Source organism: Cebus imitator, unplaced genomic scaffold (assembly GCF_001604975.1).
Source record: "Cebus imitator isolate Cc_AM_T3 unplaced genomic scaffold, Cebus_imitator-1.0 Scaffold25, whole genome shotgun sequence".
Lineage (NCBI taxonomy): Eukaryota > Metazoa > Chordata > Mammalia > Primates > Cebidae > Cebus > Cebus imitator.
Genome location: NW_016107340.1, coordinates 8,257,704 through 8,270,826, shown reverse-complemented (window position 1 = coordinate 8,270,826; position 13,123 = coordinate 8,257,704). Strand labels below are relative to the sequence as shown.

The following is a 13,123-nucleotide window of genomic DNA, read 5'->3' as shown; positions in this document are numbered from 1 at the left end:
AAAAAAAAAAAAAAAAAAAAAAATTCTCTTTTATACTTAGAGTAACTTCGGGAAAAGTTTCTTATTTTAATTCAGTGGTCTAAAATTTGCATGCTTAGTGAGGACATAACATAAATGTATAATTTGTGCTTGATGCAAGACTGTAATGATTGATGGGTGCCTATGCATGTCAAGAGCTTCATAGCTCTTCATAGGGATTCAAATTGAGGGGTTTAAAAAACATTCTGCTAGCTATACCAAACATTTTTGATGGTTGAGCTCCAGGAAACTAGTTTATGACACTGATATAATTCAAGACTTGCCCCAAATATTGCTTCCCTGATTCATACTAATATGTTCCTTCTTGATCACTAGTGCTGTTAATTACCACTGTTTGACATTTCATCTCTGTGCTTTGTTATAGTTTGTGCACCTAAATCCTAAGGCCTCAAGACTATCTTCTGTGTTAGGTAGTCTCAGATGAATGCTGACTGGGTGTCTGGCACTAAGATATTAGAGAAGGACTGTGATATTATCTTCACTTTACAGGAGGAGAAAATGTGTGCTGTGATAGGTTGAGACTGCAAAGTGATATGGTTACATGTGTTAGAACTGGATTTCAAATCCAGGCTTATCTGATTCCAGTGTCTGTGTTCTAAGCCATTCAGGGCTGTTGCCTCATTTATGAATGGAGCTAAAATCACATTAGAGATGTTGGACTAAGGCTTCATATAGCATGGAGAAGTGGAGGTTCCCTGGTTGAGTATTAGAGATTGGGTCATCTATGCAGTGGTGAATACTAATACACAAACCAGGAGCAAGCATTCTTGAGGAACAATTTCATCTGCTATGCAGACTTCTTCATCAATCCCTTTTTTGGATTGATGTTTATAAAATTGGCAATGATTAATTTAAAAAATAATAACACTTCAAACAATTAAAAAATACACATATCTAGAGTTAAAAGAATTGTCTTTTCTCTTTCCCATTCTACCCCTTTGATGTTAACCATTTGATGTTTATACTTCTATTTTTTTGCTTTGCTTATATTAGCTTATTTACACAAAAGTGCACATAAGTATATATAGAAATGTTATCTTGTTTTGTATTTTCCATAGTAATTTCCCAGTACTAGTGATATATAGTACTGTTTCAGAGTCAGATATTAATAGTAATTTAATTAGATGATATTTAAAATATGTATTAAGCAAAAAAACTTTTCTGCTAATTAGGAAGGTAGGGCAATATAGTGAAATGTGTTCAGGTTTTGGAATGAGAAACACTCTGTTCAAATCATTTGTCCACATTTATTGACTGGGCTTAAGTTCCCTGTCCTTTGTGAATTTCAGTTTCTTGCTTTGCAGATTTCCTCTTTACTTTTGCCACCTTTAAAGATATTGTGTCTGCTCATTCACAAAAAATTTATTTTTTAGCAACCTTTAATATTTTCTGCTATTTTAAATTCTAATTGTATTTTTTAAAATTGTGAGGTAGGTCCAGGCCCAGTGGCTCATGCCTGTAATCCCAGCATTTTGTGAGGCTGAGGTAGGCAGATCACTTGACGTCAGGAGTTTGATACCAGTCTGGCTGACGTGGTGAAAACCCATTTCTGCTAAAAATACTAAAATTAGTTGAGTGTGGTGATAGGTGCCTGTAATCCTAGCTACTCAGGAGGCTGAGGCAGAAGAATTGCTTGAACTTGGGAGGTGGAGGTTGCAGTGAGCTGAGATCACACCATGCACTCTAGCCTGGGCGACAGAATGAAACTGTCTCAAAAAAAAAAAAAAAAATTGTGAGGTAGAATCATAAAAAATATAATTGGGTATGCTGTGAAAAGTAAATCCCCATTTCATAACTGTCTCCCACCTACCCAGGGTTCTCCCCAAAAGAAACCAGCCCTTGTTAACCAGTTGTTTTTGTGTGCCTTTCCAGATAAGTCTTGCATGTGAACTGATGCTGATTATATTTTTCCTAATGGGCAAAGACCACATTCTTGTTTTTGTTTTTTTCTTTTTTTTTTTTGAGACACAGCCTCCCTCTATTGCCCAGGCTAGAGTGCAGTGGCATGATCTTGGCTCACTGCAACCTCTGCCTCTTGGGTTCAAGTGATTCTCCTGCCTCAGCCTCATGAGTAGTGGGATTATAGGTATACACCATCACACAATACACTATAATTTTAGTAGAGACGGGGTTTCACCATGTTGGCCAGGCTGGTCTCGAACTCCTAACCTTAACTGATCTGCCTGCCTGACCTCCCACAGTACTGAGATTGCAGGTGTGAGCCATTGCGGCCAGCTGTTGACCACATTTTTAAATGTGAAAACTTAAGGACAGCTATCCTATAGATATTTTTTCTGATTATTTCCCTATTATTTTTACAAGTCTGCCACAGGTGTATATTTAGCAGCTTTACCAACTCCTGGTGGTATTCAGATTGCTGGGAAGACTCCTAATGATGGCTCATATGAACAGCACATCTCTCATATGCAGAAGAAGATAAATGATACAATTGCTAAAAACAAAGAGCTATATGAAATCAATCCTCCAGTAAGTAAAACAAACGTATATTGTGAATATATCAGTTATTGTTTATTAGTATATTTTTAAATTATTTAGGACACAGTATTTTTTTTCACTGTTTAGATTAGCTCTCCTTATTACTCATTCTTTCACCTCCCTTTATGTCTTTGCTCAACTGTCTCCTTTTAGGGTAAGCGTACTCTAACCACATCCTATTTAAAAATTATGACTTCATTTTTGGCTCTTCCTATCACCTTTCCCTCTTTTATTGTTTTCTATAGCTCATATTTATATGTGTGTGTGTGTGTGTGTGTGTGTGTGTGTGTGTGTCATTGGTTTATTGCCTGTCAATACCAGTAGAATGACGCTCTGTGAAGGCTTTATTTCTGATGCCTAGAAAACTTCCTCTTGGTAGTAGTCTCTTAATAAGTATTTGTTGAATGATGAAATAAATGGTTTAAAATGTTCTTTGTTAGTAAAAAGAGATTCTTACTGTGATGAAAATGTGAAAGAATAAAGTTTTTCAGTTACAGTTTCTTATTTTACAATTCTCCTCCCAGTCATTTTCTTTAATCAATCTTTTTACCAACTTTGCAATAAGTATTACAGTGCTTCCTCCTCTGTGGATGCCTTCTGGCAATAGTCTGAATTGAAAGAAAAATGTGCTGGAGTTAGAATGAAACTATTTGTTTTTATGAGTCTCTGATAATGAAATACTTTCATGAAAGGAAAGTATTTGAATAACATTATTATTATTGTTTTTATTACTTTAAATGTCTTATTTAATTTTGGCTGGTCTTCTGGAACAGTGTGTCTGGATTGCTGCATCTCATGTATAGCTTTCATCATATTATTCTAGCATAGTTGTTAATTTGGGAGGAATTTTAAGTTTATGACCTAGAATTGCACTGTTCATTATTCCCTGTGGTAGCTACTGGCCACATGTGATTTTTGAGCAGTTGTGACTAGTCTGAATTGAGATGTGTAGTAAGTATAAAATATACACTGGATTTTAAAGATTTATTGTGAAAAAGTGTAAAATATAAATATTTTACACTATTAAAATATCAAAATAAAATGCACATCTCTTAGAATAACAATACTAGTGATGAAATTTCATTATGAATTTAGAACATATTAAATACCAGACAGTTACATTTATTAAGTCTGTGGCATTGTGAACAAAGGCATAACAGAATTTAAACTAGTGTAAAATTATAAAAGGTAGTGTGGTATCTAGGGCGAATAACGTTGCACTGTGTGTCAAAAGACTGACCTAGACTGGCTCTACACTTTCTCATTTTCAAATATAGGCAGACTACTAATTTACTTCTGAATTTCAACTCTCTTCCATTTTGTAGTCATTATAATGTGTAACTTATCAACTTTATAGAGGGCAGATTAATTTGGAGTACAAATAAGATAAATGGATGTGAAAGTGGTCCGTAGATCATTACATTATGAAATTGTGCTGTGGTAGTCTTTTATTGAAGGTATGTACTAGCAATAAACATTTAAAACAATATGTTTTTGAAAAACTTTTATGAACAATTTCCTTGTTTATTAAAAAGATAACTCTGTTTCATCAGCAGTAATCTATGCCTTTTGCTTTTGCATTCACATATTCACATTCTTCCAGCATTCTTTGTGGCCAACAGATACTTAGGACCTCTAGTAATATTTGGCTGTGTAACAGCAAAAAACTCATTGAGCCATACAGTATTGTACCATACACTGACCTTAAAAAGATCGTTATTATAACTACCAAAGCTTATTTAGCTTAATAAATTGAATAGCAAATACATGCATAGAGTATATGTATATATGTATTCATGCTCATACATTTATCATATCCCACATTTTGCCACGTGGAGCTTTGAAATATTACCAGTGGATAAGAAAAGATGTAAAAGATTAGAGCTCTTTCTAGGAACATATATCTTTAAATTTTTATGGTGTATTAGGACTTTCATAATACTGAATAGAAAATATGCATAGCCAGGAGTATTCCATACACATTGTATTGTCCTGTATATACACTAGATGTCAGTTTTATCTTGTGTCTGTGACAGTTATATATATTTTCTGATTCGTGTATCATTAAAGCTGCCATATCCTCTATAAAAGTTTAGTTATAAAGGTTATACTTAAGTACAGACTTCACTGAGTATATTTTACAGGCTTTTTCTCCACAAGTAGGTGTCTACTAATATAAAGATGTAAAATTTAAACTGGAAAAGACAATCTCATATAAAGCAATTATATTTCTTTTAGGAGATATCTGAAGAGATTATAGGATCACCCATACCAGAACCTAGGCAACGCTCAAGACTTCTAAGATCTCAATCAGAAAGCTCAGATGAAGTTACAGAATTAGACCTTTCACATGGGAAAAAAGATGCTTTTGTTTTGGAGGTAATGTTATATTGGACTAATTTCCTAAAGGTTTTGGAAGCTAACATAAACATTTTTTCATTCATGCTAAATTAATATACTTTTGTATTATTACAACTGTTATACATATTTTTAAAATTATTATATAAATTACAACAAACTTGAAAATAACAACTTGGTAACATGTTTGTTCAATACCAGGTGACTGAAAATAATGCAGATGGTTCTCAAAAAGTTACTGTATGGATTGACATAATGGTAAAATAGTATTAAACCTTTGAAGTTATTTTTGTAAACTTGAATGAATTTAAATAAGAAATTAAAATGTCATTCTTTAACTTATTGTAATTATTACCTTTGTATGTTATGTTACTATAATTGTAACATTTTTGCATATAATCACTGTGAATTCTGAGTATAGTATTTTCTTACCAAATTCAAAAGATATAATTGATCTTCATAAAAAGATACTAAGAACACTTTAGTAACTTCCCCAGAAAGTAAATGTCTCACATGAAAAGTTTATGAAGACTCCTTCCTCACAGGTCTGCTTCCTCTGCACTCTCCTGTAGAATGGTTAGTTTCCAAAGAGATAGATTTTTCTTTTTCATATTTAAGGGAAAAATAAATGAGTAAGATGTCAGTTGAGAGAGAAAAAAATAGATGCCTTGATCTCAGTGTAGCAGGAGGCTGGTGGTAGCATTGTATTGGAATGGGATTGGAGGTTTAAAGAGTCAGGGACAGTGCCAGTGCCTGTACCAAGGGTCTATGAGAGACACACAAGGCCTAATCAAGGTGAGAGTGTCAATTTGTAGAAAACGCAACTTATATGGTTTTTTTTTGTCCCCGACTTTATTTCCCACATTTCTCTACAGCCCGAGACTGGAAAATATGTCAGGTCAAGGAGGGTAAAAGTTCCAGGGTACTTTTTAGAGCAATGCTATTCAAAGTATGATGTGACTACTTGTGACATCAGTCAGCTCTACCTGGGAGCTTGTAAGAAATACAAATTCTTGGGCCCCTACCTCAGACCTAGTAAATGAGAATTTCAAGGTGGAGCCCAGGAATCTGTTTAACAAACTTTCCAGGTGATGTCAGACATTACCTGAAGTTTGATCCTAGGGCATTATTGATATTTCTGATCTTGGGATCCTTGCTAAGTAGAGAAGCATGTGAGAACAAAGTGTTTCAAACATGGACAGAGGGCTAGTGGAAGATTCATTAAGAGAGGACAGAGAGACAGGACTGTAGTTAGAGAATGCTCGAGATCCTGGGTGTGGAGCGTTTTGGGGAATAATGGGTTGAGGTATGGCTGTGACTATGGGTAGCCATATGAAGTAGAGGTGAAAGTGGTTCTTGAAGTCCTGAGGGTGATGCGAGAAGAAGCTTAGCAAGGCTGCAGGTTAGGACTTAGAAACTGAGGTACAGATGCATGTCAGTACATGTCCAGCTGGATATTTTCCCTATTTGTTATTCACAGTGGAATACGGTAAGAAAAATAGAATTTAGACCTATTCATTTTATTAGAAAAATAGAATTTAGACCTATTATTAGATATGTCTTTAAATTTATCTAATTCCATTGTAAAGCAATTCTGCATTTAGTCAAAGGATTTGATTACACTTTATTTATTTAAACAAATTGGAATGATTGCTTATGATGTCTTTGTAAGTCTTTAGAAACATTCTTATAAAGGCTTGAGAAACAGCTAGTTTTTTTCTTTTAACTTAGTGTACTTTGTATGTAAAATATTTCACTTAGAAGTATTTGGTTATTACTGTGGAGGAATTTACTGATATTAGAATTTTTTTCTTGTTCTACATTTTTACTTAGGGAAAAATTAGTCTACTTTTTCTTGACTCTAATAAACAAACAGTTTTATTATTTTGTTTTGTTTTCTTTTGTTTTTCTTTGAGACAGAGTCTCGCTGTGTCGCCAGGCTGGAGCTCAGCTTACTGCAACCTCCGCCTCCTAGGTTCAAGCGAGTCTCCTGAGTAGCTGAGACTACAGGTGCCCGCCATCAGGCCAAGCTAATTTTTGTATTTTTAGTAGGGATGGGGTTTCACCGTGTTGGCCAGGATGGTCTTGATCTCTTGATCTCGTGATCCTCCTGCTTTGGCCTCCCAAAGTGCTGGGATGCACCCAGCCAACATTTTTTCAAAAATATGAAATGATTATGCATTTACTACTTATATAATAGTTTTAATCTCTTTATTTTAAGATCGATGACACAGATGCCATGGAAGATGTCCATTCTCTACTTACTGATGTTCCTCCTCCTTCAGGTGAACAAAAAAATTACCTTTGAGATGAAACTAGCTTTACATATAAATGTTTTAGCTCATATTTGTTACAGTACTAATTTTAATTTAAAGGAAGGACTTATCACAGTTTGTCATGTACTTGCTACTCCAAGGTAGAAAAACATAAGTTAAAAATATTTATCTTAGAACTATGGCAGAAGTGATTTTTAGTCCTTTTATATTTATACATGCAAAAGAACCCCTATGATAATTTATTGGATGGTTTAAAGTCTCCTGCAGGTATAGTTTTAGAAGAAAAAAAAGAAGGATTTTATAGTTAGAATTTCATGTAATAATGGAAAAATATCATTTAACAGAAAAATCGATGAAATATTATCATATATTTTGATTATAATTTATTTTGACAGGTTTTTATAGTTGTAATACAGAAATTATGCCCGGTATAAATAATTGGACATCTGAAATACAGGTAAACCTTTTTTTCTTAATTTTAAGCAAGTAACACATAAGTTATTTTAGTAAGTTCCATCTGTTTTCTTTTTGACCTCTTTATTGCAATTAAAATATCATCCTTATTCTACTGCATTAGTTAAATTGTTAATTATTTGGCAATTTATCAACTGTTCAAATATTTAGTTAAAAATAATAAAATGACATGTTATGTCACCCACATTTAGATGTTCACTTCAGTAAGAGTAATCAGATTAAGCAGCCTCAACTTGACTAATCAAGCTCTCAATAAGAACTTTAATGATCTCTGTGAAAATTTGCTCAAGGTAAGAACCTTCTGACTAAATTTTATTTCAAACATCTAAGATAATGAAATTTTAAAGGTGTCTATTTTCTGTATTATCTGTAATATCTTACACAGTTGTGGGCTGAATCATTCCTACCTACTTATCTTACCTCTGTCATCAAATGAGATAGTAAAGTTGTCCTCTCCCCCTTACTATATCATACTATAAAAGAAATATAATTTAAGTTAGTTAATAGCTTTAAATTTCATAAAAATCTAGTGTATATGTGTAAATTTTTAAAAACTTATTTTTTGTAACTTATTGACAAATGATTAAATCTTACTGTCTACTTAAATATTAAAAAATATATTCTTAATGTAAGAATACACAAAACAAAAGTGGACCTGTTTTGTTTTAATTTTTAACTCTCCATTTGCTATAATATTATGTACATTAAGAAAATCAGCTTTGTAAATTTTTAAATAAAAAAGTGACATTACTAATATTTTCTATTGTGTAGAGCCTATATTTTAAACTACGATCTATGATCCCCTGCTGCCTTTGCCATGTAAATTTTACGGTATCTCTGCCTGAAGATGAATTAATTCAGGTAATTAAGATTTAGTCCATTATTAAAGAATAGCCTTTATCTGATCTGTTTTATTATTTTTATTATCTGTTTAATTATTATAATTTTGCCATAAATAACTTAAGCATATACTAGTTTACCCCACAATACTAAAGAATATGTTAGTATGCATTAGGCTATGTGTGTTTCTTTTTTCTGGATTTTAGTTATCCAAGGGGGTAAGCACACATATGCTCTAGCACATATACAGTAGGACCTGAACTCAATATGTGGGATTTTACTAGTTCCCATTTTTTAAGAGAAGGTTCTTGAGTTCTTTCTGGAATACTTAGATTTAGGTATACCTGTTTGTCATAGTCGTAATTTGTGTATCTGAATTTATATTTAATTCTGGTTGAGGATTTTAACCAGAAAAGGCATTTGGTATAGGTTGTTGCATGGTACTGAAAAAAATATGTAAGAAACTTAGTTTTGGCAGTGATTATTGTGCTAACCATATTGTTTCTGTAATTCTAGGTTACAGTCACAGCAGTCGCAATAACTTTTGACAAAAATCAGGCTTTACAAACCACCAAAACACATGTTGAAAAATCATTGCAAAGAGGTAAACCTTTAATGGATAGGAGGTTCAGTTTGTGTTTCTCTGTGTTACGGTTCAGTGATAAAATATAGAGGACAAGTGAATTCAATAAATGTCTTGTTTCTTGGAGAATATTTGCTGCTTTTTCTGTTGATCTTTATTGAGATAACTATGTGGATAAGCATATGGCTGACTTGATTTTTTTCACACACAACTAGGTGGTATTTGACTGGTATTTACATAGGGAATGCTGCAGGTTATTTAGACTTAAGTTATAACATATTAATTCTGCAGTAATATAGGGGTTTCTACACTAAGATCTCTAGCAAGGTCTTCAAGGCAAAATTGTGTGCCTATGTATTGTTCTCAGGACAAGTTCCATAGTGTTCAACAGATTCACAAAGGTGGCCTTAATCCAGTAAAATTTAGGAAGTACTATTCTTAATAAATTCTGAAGAAATTCAGATTATTGGAAACTATGTGTTCTGAAAAACACATAAGGAGGGATACTGTACTTTCTTGTATTTAAATGACATACTGGCTAAATGAAGTATAGGCAATCTTACTAACCTTGAGGTGAAAATTTATCCTTCATTCCCTCATTATACATTTCTTAATATTCCTAAAGGAGAGAAATTAATGTTCCTTTTATTTTAACTTCTCAAGTAATTTCATTATAAGTTATTAAGGTAATTTTTTCTGTGATATTCCATGATTAGTCCTAAACTTTCAAAAGTTGATTGCATTCTACATGTATGGCGTTGATAAGATTTGAGCAGTGAGTTAATGACAGGTAGATACATTAAATGATTATGTTTTCAGATATTTATCAAAGAAGTCATGTAACTGGCTTAAGTATTATAAAAACTAGTAATGGACAAAGTGTAGAATATTAATTATTATCTAACATTTATTATTTGTAAAGCACTGTACTAAGTGGTTTGCCAGTATTAATCTCCTAAAGTCTCACAAGAGTCATACCAGGGAAGATAGCACCACTCACAGCATCATGTAGATGGAAGGTTTCCGTAGGAGAAATCAAGAAGAAAATAACCACAATAAATTGGGGTGGGGAGATGGAGCTGAGAATATGTATATGTATGTTGTCACAGATTCTTAATTTTAAAAAATTAATAATCATTACTAAATAACTTATTTTTCTTGCCTTTCTAGCCTCTACAGATAATGAAGAACTTTTACAATTTCCACTGGAACTGTGTTCAGATTCACTTCCTTCACATCCTTTACCACCAGCTAAAGGTTGGTTAAGTAAGGGAAAAAGCAAACACAAATCCTAGTTTCTAGTTCCTTTCACTTGATTCTTCATTATAGGCAATCTTACTAACCTTGAGGTGACAATGTACCTTTCATTCCCTCATTATATGTTTCTTCATATTCATGAAGGGGAGAAATTAATGTTCCTCTTATTTTAATTTCTCAATAGTTTCATTTTAAGTTATTCAGGGAATTTTTCTTACGATATTCCATTTTCATACCTTAATGTATTAAAGCTTTATTTTCAAAGATTTGGATTTCGCAAGTAACCATTTATACATAAAACACTTGATATTTATATTATATTTGGTAAGTTGTTTTCTAGCAACAATTAAACATTCACAAAAATTTTTCAATTTTCATGGACAACAGAATGCTTTTTTTTTTCCAGAAGATATGTGAAGAGGTTTTGAGTGGGAGTAGTACAAGTGAGAAAGGGATAAGCTTCCTGTCTTTGCTGTGGTGATAATTGAAGAACATTGTTATGTACTTATATAAGACACTGCCATTTTTTTCCCAGAGCAAATTGATAGCTCCTTAATTTAATAGCAATAAATCTATTTTGATCTGCATAATCTTTGGAGAAAAGTGAGAGGTATTGTTTTTCATTTCTCATCTGATTTTAGTATAATTTTTATTACAAAAATTTTAAAATTACTATTTTTTATTTTGTAGCATTATGTATTAGATGTGTTTTTCATGAAATTTGAGAAATGATACAGTTATTTGAAATCAGCTATTCTAAATTTTATGTCTTATAATTGATTTTTTTTTATTCCGACTTGTTATTTGATATCAAATTATGTATAATACAGAATAGTTTTATATTCACTTTGCATATATGTCAATAGAATCTTTATTAAATCAGTACAAGATCTGCTTATGTAGATAAACAGATCTTGTCTCATATTTTGAAGATGAAAAATAAGCTGCTTCCAGATTCTGAACTGTGTAATCTGGTAACTTTGGTCCTTTTTCCTTTTTGTCATCACCTAAAATTCTGATTTAGAACTGTACAGAGAATTGTAGCATATCTCAATGTCCTTGAAAGAACAGAGAGGAAAAATCAAATTCAAAGGTAATGTGAGTTCAGATTTATGAATTAAATACAGCTTCCAGACAGAAGGCAGAACTGTCAAGAGTCTTCCTTAGGCCAGGCCCCCTGGCTCAAATCTGTAATCCCAGCAGATTTGAGAGGCTGAGGCTAGAAGATCGCTTGAATCTAGGAGCTTAAGACCAGCCTGGGCAATATAGAGAGACCCCTACTCTACAAAAAATAAATAATTAGTTGCATGTGGTGGTGTGCACCTGGATCCCAGCAACTTGGGAGACTGAGGTGGGGGATTGCTTGATCCCAGGAGGTTAAGGTTGCAGTGAGCTGTGATTGTGCCACTGTACTCCGGCCTGGGCGATAGGGAGAGACCCTCTCTTAAAAAGAAGAAAAAAGTCTTCCTTGGACTCACTATACAGCAAATTTTTTTTTTTTCCTTTAACATTTAACATCTACTTTATACTGAAACTTGTATTTATTCAGTATTAGTTCCAAATCACTTCTAGGTATAATTTCATTTATCCTTATTCTGCATTAGGCGTCCCCCAAAAATCCCCTAAAACCTAATCAACAAAGGTTTGATTGATTGCTGATCTGTAGGAATAGATATTTGTGGACCTGGGGTCCCTATTAGCTCTGTTTTGCTATGTAATTAATACCTACCGAATTCTGCAGAAGATCAGATTTAAACTCTAAGTTTGCCTTGTCTGTAAGGACAACTTTTCACTTCTACAGTAGCTTTCAAAATGTTTTCAAAGGAATTAAAACTGGTGCTTATGCAAATATTAGCATATGGTATGCAAAATGATACTTTGTGGACTAAAAACGAAGAAAATAAGAATTTGAGTAGAGTAAGTCCTATTGGAACAGTACCTAAAATATTTGCAACTCATTTAAGGGAGTATAGAGAGGGACCATGAGGTAGGGTGAAAAAGCAACTAACCTGGATTCTTTCCTCAGTTCTGCTACTGATTAGGCGTGAGAACTTGAAGGGCCAATTGTGTAACCTTTTTGAGCCTCAGTTCCTCATGTGTAAAATGTGAAAAGATTAAGATTCTCTCTAATCTCTAAAATTCCTTGGGTTTCTGTAGTTTATGGTTCTTCAATTATTAACATACTTACATTTTCAAAAAGTAAATCAAAAGCTAAATTAGTCCCCAAGGTCACACCAAGCTTGTGTATTTAAGTGTGTTCACTTGGGCGCAGTGGCTCCTACTTGTAGTCCCAGCACTTTGGGAGGCTGAAGCAGGTGGATTGCTTGAACCTAGCAGTTTCTTCTCTACAAAAAATAGAAAAATTATCCAGGCATGGTGATGTGCCTGTGGTCCCAGCTACTCAGGAAGCGGGGGTAGTAAAATCCCCTGAGCCTGGGGAGGTTGAGGCTGCAGTGAGCTCTGATCATGCCACTGCACTCTAGCATGGGCGACAGAGTGACCCTGTCTCAAAAAATTATTTCAAATAACTTTTAACCAATTAAATCAATAATTTTAAATTCTGCTCCTCCAAACCATGAGATACCATGTCAGAGGTATCTCATGGCCTTCCAGGAGGCAGGGTGAAACAGAACAAAGAAGGACAGGAGTGAATAGCGTAGGTTCCTGGATCCCCTACTTTTTTGAAACAAAGCAGCTTTGATTCCATGTGTTTTTTTAGATGGAGTCTTGCTCTGTCACCAGGCTGGAGTGCAGTGGCATGATCTTGGCTCACTGCAACCTCTGCCTCCCAGGTTCAGGT

General features: G+C 33.6%; 1 protein-coding gene across 25 annotated transcripts in view; it reads left to right on the top strand.

The window, feature by feature from the left end:
• The window catches only part of C2CD5 (C2 calcium dependent domain containing 5), a 94,421-nt gene that overhangs the window by 65,900 nt on the left and 15,398 nt on the right, over positions 1 to 13,123 (top strand). For 24 of the 25 annotated variants that reach the window (XM_017522982.1, XM_017522980.1, XM_017522973.1 and 21 more), the window contains 8 exons: positions 2,362 to 2,526; positions 4,774 to 4,914; positions 7,115 to 7,178; positions 7,565 to 7,626; positions 7,835 to 7,933; positions 8,415 to 8,504; positions 9,000 to 9,087; positions 10,237 to 10,323. In XM_017522982.1, coding sequence (XP_017378471.1) covers positions 2,362 to 2,526; positions 4,774 to 4,914; positions 7,115 to 7,178; positions 7,565 to 7,626; positions 7,835 to 7,933; positions 8,415 to 8,504; positions 9,000 to 9,087; positions 10,237 to 10,323 — 796 coding nt within the window. The remainder of the gene's footprint in view (positions 1 to 2,361; positions 2,527 to 4,773; positions 4,915 to 7,114; positions 7,179 to 7,564; positions 7,627 to 7,834; positions 7,934 to 8,414; positions 8,505 to 8,999; positions 9,088 to 10,236; positions 10,324 to 13,123) is intronic. The other variant, XM_017522979.1, reaches the window with a different exon arrangement.